This window comes from Xiphophorus couchianus, chromosome 17, assembly GCF_001444195.1.
Source record: "Xiphophorus couchianus chromosome 17, X_couchianus-1.0, whole genome shotgun sequence".
Classification (NCBI taxonomy): Eukaryota; Metazoa; Chordata; class Actinopteri; order Cyprinodontiformes; family Poeciliidae; genus Xiphophorus; species Xiphophorus couchianus.
Window position 1 is genome coordinate 11,060,685 of NC_040244.1, and position 18,164 is coordinate 11,078,848.

At 39.1% G+C, this 18,164-nt stretch overlaps 2 protein-coding genes across 5 annotated transcripts in view; one reads left to right on the forward strand and one right to left on the reverse strand.

Moving 5' to 3' along the window:
* Positions 1 to 18,164, forward strand: part of ccdc146 (coiled-coil domain containing 146) — a 79,805-nt gene that overhangs the window by 1,774 nt on the left and 59,867 nt on the right. For all 4 annotated transcript variants that reach the window (XM_028043302.1, XM_028043304.1, XM_028043301.1 and 1 more), the window contains exon 2: positions 17,505 to 17,587. In XM_028043302.1, the coding sequence (XP_027899103.1) occupies positions 17,505 to 17,587 (83 nt within the window). The remainder of the gene's footprint in view (positions 1 to 17,504; positions 17,588 to 18,164) is intronic.
* Positions 957 to 12,968, reverse strand: fgl2a (fibrinogen-like 2a). The gene is made up of 5 exons (XM_028043310.1): positions 12,097 to 12,968; positions 11,249 to 11,453; positions 6,116 to 6,335; positions 3,852 to 4,022; positions 957 to 2,708 (listed from the first exon to the last, which is right to left on the reverse strand). The coding sequence occupies exons 1-5, from the start codon at positions 12,694 to 12,696 to the stop codon at positions 2,393 to 2,395; spliced, it is 1,512 nt and encodes a 503-aa protein (XP_027899111.1). The 5' UTR covers positions 12,697 to 12,968; the 3' UTR covers positions 957 to 2,392.

Below are 18,164 nucleotides of genomic sequence, written 5' to 3' on the forward strand. Positions count from 1 at the left end.
ATCAGGCGGCTGATTGGAAACCAGGTGTCGCTAATTAGCTGCACGGTCAATGTGCCCTCCTCCCTAAACGCAGGATTCTTCACTTTACGCAGCATCAAATGGGAAACAAAGTAAATGGTAAGAACAATTTCTAAGCTCTAACTTATTTCTACAGTGAAAATTCTAATTCATGGATAGAAAGCATTTAGATTGATTGAGTGGATGCCTGCAAATTTGCTCAAAAATAAGACTGCCCAGTACTTGGAAACACACAAGAGCTCCATTTCAGACTGCAGGCTTCAGTTGACATGTTAAATGCTTGCAGGGGTTTCAAACTCCAGCCCGCAAGGGCCGGTGTCCTGCAGATTTTAGATGTGCCACAGCTACAAAACACTGGAATGAAATGGCTTAATTACCTAATGACCTAATGAGTTATTCTATTCAGGTTTGGTGCAGCAGAGGCACATCTAAAAGTTGCAGGACAGCGGCCCTGGAGGACTGGAGTTTGACACCTGTGGAATATGTCTTGTTTTTGCTTTTATATAGCCTCTGTTGTATAAAAGTTATATGAAAGGAAGCACGACTTTATGCTTCAAAAAGTGCTTCTTAATGAACCACATCATTTCTAGAATATTGACATTTGGACTTGAAAGATGAGCAATAAAACTGACCACAAATTCTGTATATGATAAGGTACTGTAGAGTTGAGAGGGAGGTTATCTGCTTGAGTGAAATTTGGTTTCCAACAGGACAATAATCCCAAATACAGCAAGAAGTTTGCAACAGAAAGTATAACAAAAGAAATTCAGGTGTTGCAATTGTCTAGTCATTGTCTAGCATGATAGAAATGCTATGGTGGGATGTTTTATTAGAGTTGTGCAAAAAGAAACTTCAATGACCTGAACCAATGTTGTAAATAAGACCAGACTAAAAGTCCTTTTATGGTAAAGGAAAAGACTGCGTCATACAGAAAAGAACTACTTAAAGTTCTTGCTTGTAATAGTGTTTGCACAAGTCATTGAATTAGGGGCATACTTAGCTTTTCACACAATTCCTTTATGTTGTTCATGTTTGTCTAGTAATCGGTGTGGTGTGAATAATAACAGTTAAACATTAGACTTCAATGGAACCCCATACCGATGCATAATGAAATACTTTCAAAACTTGTTTTTTGCCGTGACTGCATTTGATTCCCAGGCATTCTATCAAAATGACAAATATGGCAATGTAGTACACGCAAACCTTTTTTTTTTTAATTATTAAAAAATGTAGATTTATTTTTGGCATGACAGATTAATATGACTAAAAAATATCAATGTGGTAGATGCACAAAGGTCCAAATACATGGATTTGCTTAGAACGATCACAAATATGCACAGTCAACAGTGTATAGACTTTGTACTGTATGATCAACCATACATATAATATAAAAGCTCTGTTACATCACAGAGTAAAATAAATACTGTACACATCAAACATGAACACTTCTTTAGTCCATCTTTGCCTTTCAGTGTGTATAAAATTGACTATATGGTGCTATACAGTCTTCTAACACTAGATAGCAGTATTGTACACAAGGTTGATGAGGAGAATCTCCAAAAGTTTAAAATGTGTCAACAATAAGAGCTGTACAGCGCACCAAGAGATAATGACAGGAAAATAATTGAAACTGTTAAGTGTCGAGAGCAATTTGTCAGATAGTCAGTAATCTAAGTTCTACCGCATACAAGTAGAACTATAGGGATACCTCAAAGGCCGCACATCTTCCCTGGCGAATTTCATAATGTTTAGGATAATGATGCATTACCACACTGCCCCAGTGTAATTAAACAGTCCCAGCAGGATGTCTTTTATGAGTAATTTCAGACACAAAACTCTGTCATAAGCTCCCTCACTCGAGTGGTCGTTGTTAATTATGAAATCATTTACAGCAGAGAAAATGATAGCTCATTAGTTTTTACTACTGGTATGTGCTGTGCTGTGCTGTGTCTCAGCAGGGATTATAGCACGATGCAGCAGGATGAAAGTGGGAGAAATGTCAGGGACCGGTGAAAAATTATTCACGTTAACGTCCCGTGGAATATTACAGCACCCTGAAGGAGGCTGGCCTTTACGCTGCTTTTTTTTTTTTTTTAATAGTCTGTCATTTTTCACAGATGATTTTCTTTTATTATTATTATTATTATTGTCATATTAATCCAACATTTCAAAGGCCACGCTCGCATACAGTAAAATGGGATGGCACAATATGATATTTCACAATGATTTTTGTTGGTACTGCAGTCAAACTTTCTTTACCACTTGTCTTTGTGTGTGTGTGTTTATGTAAGCATGTGTGAATGGCTACACGAAAAGGTGTGGGGTTTTGTGTTCTTGAATTTTCTCCTCCTTGTGTGAAGATTTGCCTGTCCTCTTAAGGAACATAGTTTTTGGGCCGTATCATCATCTTGACGGTCTTGAAGGCCTGCCTGTAGTTGGTGGGGTAGTACTCTGTTGTCATGTTGTGCCACGTTCCCCAGAAGATCCCGTTCCTGACGCCCTTGTACCTCTTGTGGTAGTACTTCCCGTTGAGGTTGGCAGACATGCAGGCATCGAACCACCAGCCAGAGCTGTAGTACGCGCCGCAGTTTCCAGAGGGGTACATGTCATTGTCACGGTCGGGGGTGGAGAAGAACTTCTGGTCGTGGTTGAAGTGCCTGTTGAAACTGATGGCATTCCCAGCTGTTCCACTGTAAGAGAGGATAGGTGAAGGTATTATTAACTGCCCTTGTTATGAGAATGCTCTATATACAGTATATCACGTATAAAAGAAAATTGACTCCCTAATTCAAAGCCTTGAAATTTAGTCTCTGTCTCTCTAAAACCTCCTGCTATTTTTGAAACTTGACCTTCAGTAAATCATCCTAACATCACTCCTTTACTACCCCTTTAACAATATTTTTTACCAGCGTTGCACTGAGAAGTAGATCGTATAATGCGCTCAGCAGATGTGCAGTTCCGCCAGGTGTTTGCTAATTGCTGCTGGCTAGTTTGAAGGAGCCGAGTAGGAGAGTCACAGGGGTGAGCTGCTCTGGAAAGCAAAAGTTCAAACGTTTAGAAACTGAAGCTCTGAAGGAGCTGGACCTCGAACGCTAGGTTTACCCAGGCATTTCACACAGTTGATTAGTTGCCATGGGAGATTCAAAGATGTCTCAAACATGCATGACAGAATCAACGCAACACTCCAAGTATCTTTTTATGAGGGAACGATAGAACATGTTGCGCTCAAAAACGTTGACTGGATATTTGACCACTCTGCAGCAGAATTGGTTAATAGTACATTTTTCTTTAAGTTAGAAACCTCACCCTTTCTACTTCAGACACACTTCTGATTATCAAGCATGATGGTGGTTGTGCCACCATATGGGACTGATGCATTACATAAAATGAGTTTTGCAATGAGCTAGGGCTACCTCCAAGTTTTTCCACTTCCCTCAACACAAGAGATTGTTGAAACTTTAATAAAATTGGGTATTCTAACAGGACAAAGAAGCCAAATTTAGATAAAACTGGCCCCTGGAATGGATAAAGTAAGCTACCAGTAACTTCTAAAATAACCACAACCGCACTCTGGTTTAAACTATTGGACTGTTTAAAATCCAGATCTTGACCAAGGAACCATCTAATTTAAATTACCTCTACCAAGTCTCCCAAGACCAGTGGTCAAATATCCAGCTGCCTTTATACCTGATAATGACAAGTACATGTTTAAGAGCCCCCAAATTTATTACAATTATGCTTCTGTCGAGTGTAAACAAGCCTTTTGCCTGAAATTTGAATCAGCAGTGTGGAGTCAGATGCGGCAGCAAACATACAAACAACAATACTCTTACCTGTACCCGCTGATGGAGAGTCGGTAACGCAAGTACTCATTAGCCACGTAGAATTGGTCATACTTTGCATATTCCCGGACATTCTCAAAGTCCTCCAGCTCAATGCGCAGAATCATGTCTTTGGCCTTTGTCAGCAGGTGAATGTGGTCATTGCCGAGCCAGAACTCGCTTCTGCCAGACAGATTAGCGAGGAACAGGAGAAAGGAAGGAAACCAAGAGTCAGGCATACAATATAAATGAGCTCAAATACTGGCACAGTTAGAAATTGCGTATATTTATTCAAACGAAATTAACTTATCTCCACAAATGAGAGACTGTGGGGATGGGAAGCAAAAGCAGTGAGGGGTGTGACAGAAAAATGGATGAAAGAGGTTATTATTTTTTTAGTAGGAGGGATTGCTGGAGCTGCAGGCATGGTTATCAAGAAGTTACCATGGTTATTTCTTAGAAAAAACAACAGGGAAGATAAAAAAGAATAAAGATATTGATCTGAAAGTTGAATCCAGATAAAGCAGAAGCTTGGTGCGCTTCTCACTATTCTCACTCTTTTCTATCTTTTCTAAACATCAACAGCCTTGTGTGCTAAATAATTGATTTTACTCCGAAATGTTTGCAGCCTGTGGGGGGAGAAAAAAAAAAAAAGAAGCAGATTTTGCGTGGGCAGAATCTTATTTTACATGTGAAAATCAATCGGTGTTAGTGAAAACAGGTGGCAAACAGTCTGCGATATTGAGAACAGGTGGGCTGCGCTATTGTTATGGCTTCGCAGAGCAGGCCGGGCATTTTAAGTTGAGGCTTGAGGGGCAAACTTCTTAACGTACGCACTCCTTTCCTGCAGTGTTGTCTGTAAATAACCTGCAGATTCTGTGAGAACATCGGTTGCATTTAAATAATAAAGCTAACTCACGATGAAGGTTGTTGGATGTGGCAATGATTGCAAATAGACGTTTAATACAAAATACCCAAGCATTTTGCTATCCTATAAAAAGTAATTTAAAAATTGATTTGATATAGATGGATTGTTTTGCAATATAATTGTATATATATATATATATATATATAAAACTAAGCATCCCCTTTTTGCACTTAGTAACTTCATAAATGGTTTGCTTTTAAATCATTAATGTACTGTACATACACATATACCACATTAACCTGGGCATTGATTGCAGCTGGTAAGTTGTGTAGTTATCTTGTTACTAGAACACAGTTTAACTTTCAGGTCATTGGAACAGCAAGTGGCCACCAGCACTTGTAATTATTTTACTTTCTGAATGGGTCCTGACTTCTTTTTTTTTAATTTTCACTTCATCCTATTTCTAGTATGTCTTTTAAAGCAAAGATTAATCATTTTTGGTCAGTTAGCTCTAAGTTACTGCTTACTTCCAACCAAGTTCTGTTGTGTACAAGGCATGTCAAGTTCTACCAGTGGTGCTTTCACAATTGAAAAGCCATTGCTGTAGAATAATCCAGTTAAACTGATCATTGTAAATATGTTTTGATTTGCTGGAATGCAGTCAAGACTCCAGGCATCACACATAGCGCAAGATGTGTGATGCCTCAAATGAGACATCACACAATGCTGATCGACTTTACAGGGTGGACACTGATTCATATTGACAATACACTGACAGTTGAGGTTTTTCTTTTCTTTTTTTTTTTTGCACTGTCTCCGCCACCTAATGTCACGCACATCAAAACCCGTCACTGGCAGTTTCTGATCTTTAGTGCCAGAAGAATAGAAGAGTCAGTTTGTATAGAAAACATTGACTTCCTCGTGTATAATACAGTAAAGTGGTCTACATTGCAAGAAACCCCCATAGAACCAACCTCTTAACTGAATTTTTTTTCTCAATAATGACGCTGTCAGGATGGGATTTTCTGCACTGCCTGCATTCCAATATTAAAAGCGTACTCTAGTTTAGTGCCACAGTCGCCATAAAAGTGAGGAGTCAAGCTTCATAAAGCGCTGCATCCTACAAATTGTATAATGCTTTGCAGTTGCAGATTTTATTATATCCTCCATGCTGTTAAATTCGGAGGTTTATAGTCCAGATCTCTGTCAGGTCAAATTAACCTTGATGTAAATAGGGTTATTTCTCATTCCATACCTACGAGGTGTTTACTACAACACCACAGTCAGCATGCTGAAGAGCTGCACTATAACCTCTTGTGACCCTATTTGAGCTCTATGTTTTCCTGCGTATGAATTTAACAATGTGCCTAGCTGTTCCGTTTTTGTGCATCTAAAAAAAACAACATACCTCAGGTTCCCAAACCCTTTCTTGTACTCAGCCCATGTGCGGTTGAAGCTGACGGATCCGTCAAGGCGCTGCTGTATGACAGTCCAGCCACCACCGAAGGACTCCATTTCACAGAAAACCTCAAATGTTCCATTGCGAGGGTCAGGGGTCACTCTGTAAACACCGTTCTTCCTCACCTCCAGGGCGTTATAGTCCGAGCAGTCCCGAGGGGCTACGATGACTGGTTGAAAAATTGAGAGAAAGCAAGTTTTTTACTGAATAGTATTATTCTCTACTAAAGCAAGGTACTGTAATAATCAGTCAGTATCAGTCTTGAGTAAGTTACTCTGGGAAACTTCTGAAGCCATTTTCTACACATCTCCCTCTTTAACCTATAAGAACTGTATCATGAAAAACTATAGTTTTTAAATCTTGTTATATCTTAATAGTGGTAATTAGCATGTCTACTACACCACATTAGAGAAAACATGCAGTTGTAATGTTAATGTTGCAATGATTGTATTGATCACGATTGACCTACAGTATTTATTTCTAACCCTTCTTCCTTTTCTGTCATTAGGATTTCCCCATCCCTTTCAACGAGTCTTGGCATCTTAGTCCCAATAAATCTAACTCTGTGGGCATCAACGACAGTGAATCCAGGCAATAAGCCAAAAAAAAAATTGGCTTGAGTAATGTGGCCGTAGGGAACCTAAATAAATAAAACCCTACTAAAAATTGCATCCAAGCCGTTATTTGCAATTGTAATATCGTGCAAGCTGATGTAGCCAATAAAGAATGTGATTTGACATATTGTGCAGTTCCAATATTTAAGTAATCTTGGCAATATTTGGATGAAAATGTTGCACCAAAAATCTAATTCTTATCCCCTGTCTCTTTTTTCCCTGCCATTTCTTTTTATTCCTGGGTTTCCTGCTTTTTTATTCTGCGCTGCATAGCAAGTCAAGAGTCCAACCTAAAAATATGAACTGAAAGGCCTGTGTCAGGCAGCATTTATGAACTGACGGGGACGGACGTGTCAAAAGTCGGGAAAGTGTGAAACTGGATTAGAAAAGCATACTTCCCTCTGAATTCATTCTGACTCTGGGTGAGCAGCATGTGGACCCCACTTGAGTTTCCATTGTTGATGCTGTTGACTCACTGCTGGGGCTGTTCGGCAGGATGGTGAATTAAAACTGACATAAACCTCAGGTAATGGGAGGGGAAGTCTAGACTGAATAATGTGTGTGTTGAGTAGAAGAAACGTGCTGTTTCCAGATGCTCAGAGACTCGTCTATTCTCCTACTGCAATTCAGGAGGCACTTAAGCCGCAAAAGGTCTGCTGCTGGCGAGTCTCACTATGGAGAATGGTTTAAAAGCCAAGTGTGAGGTTAAATTGTACCCTTGTCACAGTAATGGCTCTGTCAGCACTTGGCATTTAAAGTATTGACCTGTAAATTTTTCCTCTGTCCTGTACACTTTGTGTCTAAGTGCAGTTTTTGAACTTCACTACTTCCTCCGGGTTTGTCCCCATCCATTTGACGCGGCAGCCAGTGTCCCTGGATGGACCAGGTAGTCAGGCACTGAGCCTTTAAGTCATTTAATTTTAGTATCAGTCATTTACTGATGTCTGAAAGACTGTCAAGTGTCGCTGATTGTTAAGTTAAATTAGAGGACAGCTGCTCTGAGTCATAGCAGTAGGAGATGGCACTAATAATGTCTGCAACAACCAAAAGAAAACCCCAGCGCTCTCTGGTTGCTGTGCGGTTTTGCTTCAAATTTGCTATAATTTATAAAAAACGGACCTCAATCTCCAGCTGAAGTCGACCCCTCATGTTAGTTAAAACATCAAATGATACCGGCCTGAGATTTAAAAATATAGTTCTATTGTAAATGGGTTGTTGGTGATTAATTTTTACTTTTAAGCCTAAAAGAAAAGGCAACTTTAAAAAAAAAAGAAAGAAAAAAACTGTCAGACTTGATCATATGCTTTTGAGCATTACCGCCATTAACAAGCTGATTTCTTTGCAGCCTTTGTTTTTCACTGACTTGCTTGGTATGTGAATGTAAGCTGATTTGTCTGACTGACAAACTTATTAAAGACATTTAAACTGCTTAAAAAGCACATTGCCTGTTCAGACAAACTATTTTCTCATCATGAAAAATAAATATAAAAACAAGACAGTTGGCCTTCTAAAGATGGGGAGGGTGAAAGAGACGTGTTTGTATTATGAAGTGGTGGCTTTTTTCCCCTTGAGGTCATTGTAAGATCAAAAAAAGAGCAAGAGTGTGTTCAGTTTGGATGGACTAAAACTCATCAAAGAGAAAACATCCAGTCATCACATTTGAAGAAAAGCACATTGTTGATTACTGAGTAATTGTGGCTTGACGCTTGAACTGCTATCAGTTTGCCTTGAGCATTACTTCCTTGCAGAAATATGCTTATCGGAATTGGCAGCTGAGATGAAAAGGAATGTTTACAGCACTCTGTCAAAATGCCTTTTTTGCTCTTTTAGTATTGTTGGTCTGTGAAAAATTTACCTAGACTTAGATGGCACTGTTGGTTTATGCTGTGACCATAGTAACTCCTCCATCATGTGTGGTGGATTACGCACTCTTTCATGACGTAAGTATTGTTGTCACGTACTGATGTCAAACTGGTCATCTTAGGATGAAAGTTTAATGATCCAAACTAGTAGTGGCATAAAGTTTTTGCTGAAATGATCTAATTTGTAATTTTTTTCAATTAATTTGAAATGTTTACTTGCTCAATACTAGACAATTGAAAAGAAAAGAGATCTATTCACACACATTTGCCTTTACGAATGAACGTTGTACCAAAAAAATGTTAAAAAGAAAAGCAAAAACGTTGTGGTTCATAAAAAAAAAACTGCTCATGTGTGTGAACATGAAAACTGTTGCCAGTATTTTACATTTTAACATTAGTTTTTACCCATGTGAAAGATATTAGTGTTGCATCTGTGCAATATATTTGGTAGCTCTGAGCTGCGGTGCTCATACAGAATTTGGCAGGTCCAAATACATCCTTAGCAGCCTGGCTTAGCAGGTGATCAAGCTTCGTGTGATAAAGTATCAAATGCAAGGAAATATATTCATGTGTCAAGTAAATTCAAAGCTAAAGCCCAGTAGAACTTTATAATTGATGTACATGCAACGTTGTTTACTTGATTTAAAATATCTACATAAAACCAGATTTAGAAGTTAAGGTAAACTTCTAAGGTCTGGATTGTTCTCCTAAAACAAAAAAGGATATAAATATCTTAAAAATTTGAGTTCAGACGCAATTAAATATTTACCTAAGGCCGCGTTATGAAACGGCTCTCTCGTCAAAAGATGTTTTCCAATTTCTCTTGTACCAGCTGTTTTATGTCCTCTCTTCTTTTTGGATTGACATGAAGCAACATTAGGCAAACATCCTTAACCTGAGGAAGACTAACTTTCAATTTTTTTCAGCTCGTCGTGATATATGGGTGTACAAAGACGAGTGTCGCTGGCTTGGCGAGCCATCCATGACTTGTGCAATGTCAGGAGAGCCGCCTCAACGACTGCTTGTGTTATTAGCAAGTCTTTTCTCTTTCTATGCAGCAAAGTGTAAGAACATGACTGCCAAAAGAAGAGAAGCAAGGGCAGAGACATGGTGAGGTGAACTGGAACGAAAATTTAAGAAGGTAGAAGTTTAATAATAAGCAACAGAGACAAAATATGAAATTGGAGCAAAGTTAGGAGATAGAGGCAAGAGAAGGAGACGCGATTCCCTTCACACCACTGTCCCAGCTAATCTTCTTAGAAATAGGCTCACATCTGTTTTCCACATGAAAGCCCCAATACAGTGTCACATCCATTCATGCAGCATCAGGATATTATTCACTTTGTTGTTTGCATTTCTGCTGTGCTCTCATGCAAGGAGTCTCTTACATCAATGTTACATCAATGCAAAGTGGGATGCATGTGGGGTTTAGCTAGGTTGTAGCTGCTATCAATAGATTTAAGAGAGACTATAATAAGATTTTACATTAAAAGCTTTTTTGAACTCTTTGAAATGTGAAGTCAAGTATGTTTCTCTTTTTTTTTGGAATTGCTCCATATGAAGGATAATGGAGGGTCAAAGCCCTTGAATTAGTTATGTAAGAGCCAATGAAAATGCAGCTTTTTGTGCCTGGCTGTCATGTTGCTTCACTCTTGTTCATCATGATCAACTTGAAAGAATTTTGCTCGTTTAAAATAAAACCAAGATGGAATGCAGTGATGGATATTTCCAAGTCTAATCCAAAAATATCTCCTGCTAATTGCTTCAGAGAGGGTTTGTATGTCCTGTGGGAAAAATTTGAGTGTTTTCTGAATCTAGATTAGAACGGAAAAAGGTGCCAGATTATAGAAAATATTTGCATTTCCAGACTTTGACCTCTGCCCGTTTGTCTGCAAATTAGCCTTTTGCTAGAGGGTCTGTGGACAATTGTTTCTTTTAAATGTAACATCAAATGCACACACACACACACATCCCAGAAGGAGATGAATAGTGGTCAGTCCTTAAACTTATGTGTTATAGTGTTAAAGCCTGACTTGTGTTAAATGGCCTATGAATATTTGAGTCTGAAATAGCATAGCTTGACCACACAAAAATGTGTAGGATCATTTTCATACCGCCTATTAAAATAGGGATGTTGTATGGGAACTTGTAGTGTAGATGTTTTCAATTCCCATTTCAGTAAAACTGAAGTCCTTGTAAGGTGGCGGCGATAGAGCAGAGTTTGTTTTTTCAAGTGATTGCAGGGTCCACTTTGGAGTGATTGGACTGCCACTGTGCCAGAAAATTCACCTCAACACAACCCAAAACTGCCTGAGGAATGTCAGTGCTGAAGTTTACATCTGTGTTGAATTCGTGTAGTAGAAACAAAAAGTGGGGAGAGTGCTTAATCTTTCTCGCATTCGTTGCTAAACATGCATGGGAGGAGAACACAACGATAAGAACCCGTTTAAATGACGAAGACTGCTGCAACTGTTGTGCTGTGAAAAATACATCCAAAAGGGTCTTGTGAATGTTATGCTACAAGAATAGCACAAATATTAGAGGATTAAAGGATTTTAATTATTTACATAATCACCCCCCAAGAATCCTGAAAGAAGACTGCTTACACTGGGGGCTGTTCTGTGCTGCGCACTGGGTAGTACAGCTGGAGCTCAGCTTGTTGACCACTCCGGTGATGTTCTCCACCCGTCTGTCCACCATAGCCTGCACGTTGTCAATGTTGAGCAGGTTTAGTCCCTCCAGTCTGCCCTGTAGAGCTGATATCTGGCTCCTGGCGTTGCGCAGGCTGGCCGACATCCTGTTCAATTTCACCTGAGAAAAAAAGGCCGAAAGCGGGAGTAAAGAAAATTGTTCTTGGCACTGACTACAAAGCAGGTGGATTATTATAGGCGCCAGCCAATGTGAATTTCGGAATGGGAATGGTGTCTGCGCGACGATTGGCAGTCTGCCAATGAGGCTGTGAGAATCAACAAGCTTGCCGCTCGGCTCCCAATTTTTGTCGCCGTATTGGCTGTTGTCTAATACTGATTTCCCATCCATGTTTACAGTAGCAGGAATTTTCCCTGGTGGAATGGGGCCAGTAAAGACATTGCAGGTCTTAAAGCATCTGGTCTGTTTATGTTCCACTTGGGTGCATTTGACTGGGCAGATCTAAGGTGTTCCCAATGTTTTTACAGCTCATCTTTTGTCCATTTAATTTGGTAATTCTGTCTGAGCATTAAAAAGAGGACCAATCTCCTAGGCTTACTGAATGTGATCATATTTATGATGGAAGTACATGAAATGGTGCATTGCTGTCATTGCAGTGCTTGCATTGCCCTTACAAACTACGGGGGTTAGGGTAAACCCAAGCTGTCACATGTTACAAGTCAAATTTGTCACAGTGACATTTTGTATACGTTAAAGTAAAAAGTATACATCAATACATTTTTCATTGAAGACATTTGCGTCTTACCTGCATCTCCTGCATACTGCTTGGGCTTGGAGTGATTTTCCCAAAATTGGAACCTTGCCCCAGTCTGGCACCATCCAAAATGGCTCCAGGAACCATTCCATCTCCCCTCTCCTCTTGGCTGGACCCCCTCTGAAGATCCAGACCTGCGTCTTCTCCGGCATCCCCTTGAATGGGGATCTGTGTCTGTCCCTGGTCTGCTTGCTGATATCCAAAGACCCTATTGCTCCGTTCCCCACGACACTCCTGGCACCCGCTTTTCAGCTTGTTCACCACCTCTTTGAGGCTCTGCAACTCCTTCATCGTCTTCTCCAGCAGCCTGAACTGCTTGGGCAGCTGAATAGTGAGCGGAGGCAAGGTGAGTTGGTAGGGGCATTCCTCGCTGTCCTCGCCTCCAGCTTCAGAGCTCCCACAGTGGCCAGAGGGTCGAAGTTTCACGGGGCAAGAGGTGGAGTGACCAGATTCAGATCCAAGACTGTAAGCTCCTCTGGCGTCCCAACGCTGGTGAGAGTTGACGGAGTACTCTGCTGCCAGGGTGGCTTGCGGCACCAAGGTGGCCATGAGCAGGAGAGTGGCACAAATGCAGAGCAATGTTGTCCTCATTTTAGCAAGATTTGTAAAAGCAAAACAAGCCTGGAGGTTGACAAGAGTGGATGCAAGTGCCTCAAAAATCAACTTGCAGTTTGACGGAGTTGATTTTAGCTGAGCATTTGCCTGAAGACTCTAAGTAAAAAGCCTACAAGACCGCGCGTCCAGTATCTCACTGGCTTTGGTGCGTTGCTCTGTTTGTATCTTTCCGCGCGTTTGTGTGTATGAGTGCAGCCTGCAGGAGGAGGAGAGCGCAGGGGAACTGCTGCTGCCTCAGATAGCTGTGTCATTAATATCAGGACATGGGAGGGAGGGAGAGTTAGAGAGAGGGATGGGAGAGAGCGAGTGCTGAGTTTAGGAGGATGGGAGGGGGCAGTATTATTGCGTATTACAAAACACTTTCCACAGCATTGAGAAAAAGTATAGAGATGGAGAAAGATTAGATTGGGGTGTGACATTGGGAAGGAGAGGCAGTAAAGAGGTTACACTGAGGGCATATAGTGAGAAAAGCTGGGTTTTTCACCATCACCCAGGTAATGTTGCCCACTTTCTTCACTGTGAAGGCAGCGACTTTCTCAAAGGAGCAAAACATCTGTGCATATTAATTATCAACTCAGCAGACATTAGGTGATGCTGTCTTCATGCTTTGGGAATTTAACTGTCTCTAAAATTTCAAGACCCTTTCAGTGAGCCCGTTCAGACTCTTGAGCTTATTTGGATGTTTCCCTAATGTCTCAAATTTAGGCTCTGGAGTTCACAATCTTAATTTTCACTGTAAATGTTAGCTTTTAATTTGTTAGCATAAATATGTTTTTTATGTATATTTCAACTTTTCCTACCAATTCATTCTGAAGAAATGTATCTGAAATATTTTTTTTAAATTCAAATCTGGCTTGTGGTCGCCAAGACTTCATAACAACGATTGGATGTTATCCACTCTGGTTGGATGTAAATGTAAACATCCCTTTTAAAGTGCAAGATTTTCATTTTGTATAAATTGAGGCCATATAAAATCATTTCAAAGCTTTTTTACAGCAGCAGAAAACTGTTACATTGCCTATAATGTAATACTTGTGTGCAATTTACCCGAAACCAATCACGGCAGTATAGCAAAATGTCAAGATGCTTAGCTATGACTTATGAACTTTGACTCCAGACGATCCATGTGGGTCTGGTAGAAAAACATTTAATATCTGGGAAAGCCCCTAGCTCACTTTTAAGAATGATACAGGATTTGTGATGCTGAAGGCATGTTTGTCTTCTAAAGACTCTGGAAATCACTATATATTAACGGCATCTTGGACTATTTACTACTAGAAAAGATATGATCCAAAACATATGGCAGTATAAACAAAGAAATTGATAAATTTATATCATTTCTGTCTTTGGTTTGTTCATCCTTGCATCAAATTTGAACTTCCTAGTCTTAAGGATATGTTTGGTAAACAAAATACAAAAGATAGTTTTTCAAATGACAATTTGGCAGAGCTTTAGGAGAGCTTACTAATTTGTAGTCTCTTCCTTGTTCTCCAAGGCGCCATTGGCTGATAAGATTGCATGTTTTAATTGCTGTGTTGTCACTAGTGATGGGTTTATGAATTGGTTTGTTTGCTGAAACATAAACAATAAGACAATAAAGCCTTGTTCAGCAATGGACAGCAGACTTGTTTTGTATCTCACAATAAGATATATAGTAGTCTTCCTCTTTGGAGTGGGGTGTTGTTTAGAATTGCCATAAATGAAACAACACTTTGATTGGCATGTTCATTAAGTAACCATCTTATAGAAATTAAAAGACAGTATGAACAAATTAATTGTGCAGAGTTGACCACATTTTCGTCATGAAGCAATTCTCTTCATGTTAATCTGCTTTGAGTTGATTTCAGCTTGCAATAAAATTCTCAGCTTGGCACAATTTGTTTTTTTATGTAGAAAAAAACTGGGATGGCGTATTAGTTCAGTGGTTTAAAGTCACTGAAAATGCACTGGCAGGTTCTTTTTTTAACTATTATGGATATTTTAGATGAGTTACAGCCAATTGTTGAACCTTAAATTCAGAAGAAGTGGCTAATGATAATGGATAATGGAACCTCTTACTTCAAACTTGTCACCACATGTGTTTTATAGATCAATAAATAAACTGACTATTATTGGGTCATTTTGTGATGGCATAATGTCTTCCAACACCATCTAAAGAAAACACAGACATGTAATTCCTTGACGGAGAAAAAAGAAAATGGAAGAGTCTGAAAACAATCTCATGAACTCTGAGTAAAGCCACTGATCCTCTGCATTGAAAGGACTGAATTCTCACCAATATTTGGACATTTTTCATCCAGGTTGCTGGAGATGGAAATTTCTGGGGTTTTGTTCTTGGATTTCTTACCTCTTCCTTCTTACTTCAAACTTGGATAAATTGGAGAAGACTGATGGATGGATGGGTGATTTCAGTGACCGAAGTGTCTCAAGACTTTTGTAGAAAAAAAATAACAACCTCCAAAAGGATAATACAACAAGGAAACTTCTCATAACAAAAGGATTCTTTCTTGCTCCAGGCTCCCTTTCAATTCAAAAAGCATAAAGGACATGAAGGCATAAAGAGGTTTTGTCTTTCTCCATCACACAGTGGAATGCAGTGCTATGCCTCATGGCCGTCGTCATTTTTTTTCTCCCCCCCCTTCGGGTGTAGACTACTGAAGCCACCAGCTTCTTTTTGATATACATGCCACAAACCTACTGAACTTAAACTCATATTCATTACTGTTTGCATCCCTACCTTCTGGTGAAGGGAAATATAAACAATCCCTGCATAAATTCCTTTTTAGTGATTGTTTATCCCTCACTTCAAAGGTGTGCTGCCACATGTAAGCCTCGTGCAAGCATTTCAGGAAGCAGCCAATCCCCTTCACTGCAGCAGATCAGTTCTGGCAGCAGAATAAGAGAGGGTTGCAGAAAGCGCCTCGGGCTGCTTCTCAAAAATAAATGCTCGGTGTACAGCCAGGATGTTTGTTCATTCACTGATGTCATCTGCGCTGCTAAAACATAAACACTGGCAGCTACCAGGACTCTAAAAATGGTCAGTTATTCATATACATATATATATCTCTTGTTATTACCAAAGTTCCACTTCCGGAGTTCGTACATTTTGAGACGTAAAGTCATCTTTTGTAGTCTGTTGACCTTCGGTGATTGCACGAAAGCAAACAAATCTGAACAAATCATGTTAACGACCCGCATCAGCCGTCCAATTTATATCTCCGTCCTTTCAGACCTTGGAGCATTGCGAGTGCTTATGACAACAGAGAGGTGAACAATTTATATGGGCTGAATCTAAAGACACGGCCATCCATCCTCGATTCTTAAAGTTGGGGCGAGATACGAGCCCACGAGGTCGGTGCGCCAGCGTGTACGCAACGTTTGGGAAAACTTACTACGCCGTTCCACCGGCGATATCCTCAGTGCTGCAGCTCTGCGATACAGGCGAGGCTATCCCTCATTACTCGCCTCCTCCACCAACCTGGCTCTAAAGATAAGAGAGGAACGCCACCTGTCCTTTGTTTCTATCTCTGTTTCGTACCCTCAAAGCTCCTGTTGCAAGGGAGAAAATTCACAACTCCTGGAGATAATTTCACCTATAATGTTTGCCAGTTGATATTTGTACTACGCTTTGCTTTTTATCTTTTTTGTCCTAGTTCTGTTTCTTTTTTCTTTTTTTTTGCTTTAATCCTTCAATCACTAAGCTATTGTGTTTGTGATCTTGAACAATGTGTCCTAATCATTAGCTACGGCCCATTTTCAATGAAAGCTCTACTGTTAGATCTGCTCGATTTTCTTCTCTTCTAGTCATTCTAGTCACTTGCTCTAACTCCTTTTTAAAAAGGCCTCTTTTATCTTGTTCGTCTTTTTTTTTTTTTTAAATCAAACTCATTCTACTAGAGTCCAGACAATAAATGAAAGATTTTTTTCTTAAAACAAAAATTCCTATGTGTTAGAGCAAAAACCAAACTTTCTCTTGTTTAAAAAGTTCAAACTTTTATTCAATCTGAAGCCACGAAAACTAAAGTAGTTCAATTGTTCACTTCTAAAACTTGGTTCTCCCTCAAAATAACATTAGATTTTTGAGCTGTAAGCCGTTTTTACTTGCGTGTGTGTGTGTGTGTGTGGGTGTAATATATATACTGTATATATATTCCAAAGACAAGGAATTTCTGTAATGAAAGTTGACTCGACAAGCACACTCAGGAGGATTCAAACACAATGACCATAACTTTTTTCTTTTTTAGTTTGAACCTGTTCCTCAGATTTAATACTCTTCTTCCTTTTTGTGTTTCTCATTTCTGTTTATGCATGTAGTGCAGATTTGCTATAAATGTTACTTCAGGGCACTTTAGATGTCTGTTCATAATGGGTTTTTTTTAAATATGTAACCCAATTTGGCTCGTATTAAGTTCAGATCTTTGCATTTCATTCCAATCATACTTTTAAATCAGCATCCATCACATCATAGAAAAGACTGGATTAGATGGTTAATTAGTATTTCTATTTACTAAGTGAAACTCAGACAGATTAATCACACTCAGACTGGTGATTTCAACCCTTTTCTTCTGGTAATTGTGATCATTTTTTACATACAGCTAATCTTTAAAATTTAAATATGACATCAAACCATTAAAAAAACACATTTTTATCATGGAAATATGAGCTTAATGACCTTATGATTACACCTTATCGGAACACATTCTAACTTTCTGAATATTAAAGTATATTCTATGTTAAAGAAAAACTGCTTTTCAAATTTATGATCACCATTTCTGTTTTTTCAGATGTTGTCCTCGGGCAAAATTAGCCAGGCTACATTCACAAAGGTGAAAGACGGCTTTGAGCTGCTTCAGGATACTTTAAAGAGGTGTGTTGTTGTTTCATTTTTGTCTCGTATTGGGTTCAATATTTGTCTGTACAAGTCATTTAAATTGCTTCTAAAGCTTGACAACAGGTTTGCCTTTTGCTCATGTTTTGAGATTAAAATATGATAACATAACTGTAAATTCTAATTGAGACAGTTATGGATGAATTAATCTATTTTTTAAAAATACATTGCAGTATCCTGACTCATTCTGATCCTTTGTTAAAAATGTCAAGTTATCTAGTATATGAAAAAATGACACTTCTTTTATGAATTAAAAACAAGATGTAACTTTGTATATTTAGTTTGCTGTGTTCTCAGCTGCTTTGTGCCAATTAAGTGTGACTTGAAAACTGAACCGCAATAATTTGCTGTGAAAATATTTTCCTGTGGCTGGAGGTTTATAGAATGTTGCGTTACATTAAGGTTTTAATGAGAGAATTACCAAGTTATTTAATACTACATTAGTATTTCAGTTGTAATTACTAGAGTATAACTAGGCAAGAAAGGCCAATTAACATGCTTTCTTGAAGGAAATTAAAGCAACACTGGGGCAATAATTTTTTTCGAGCAAATATCT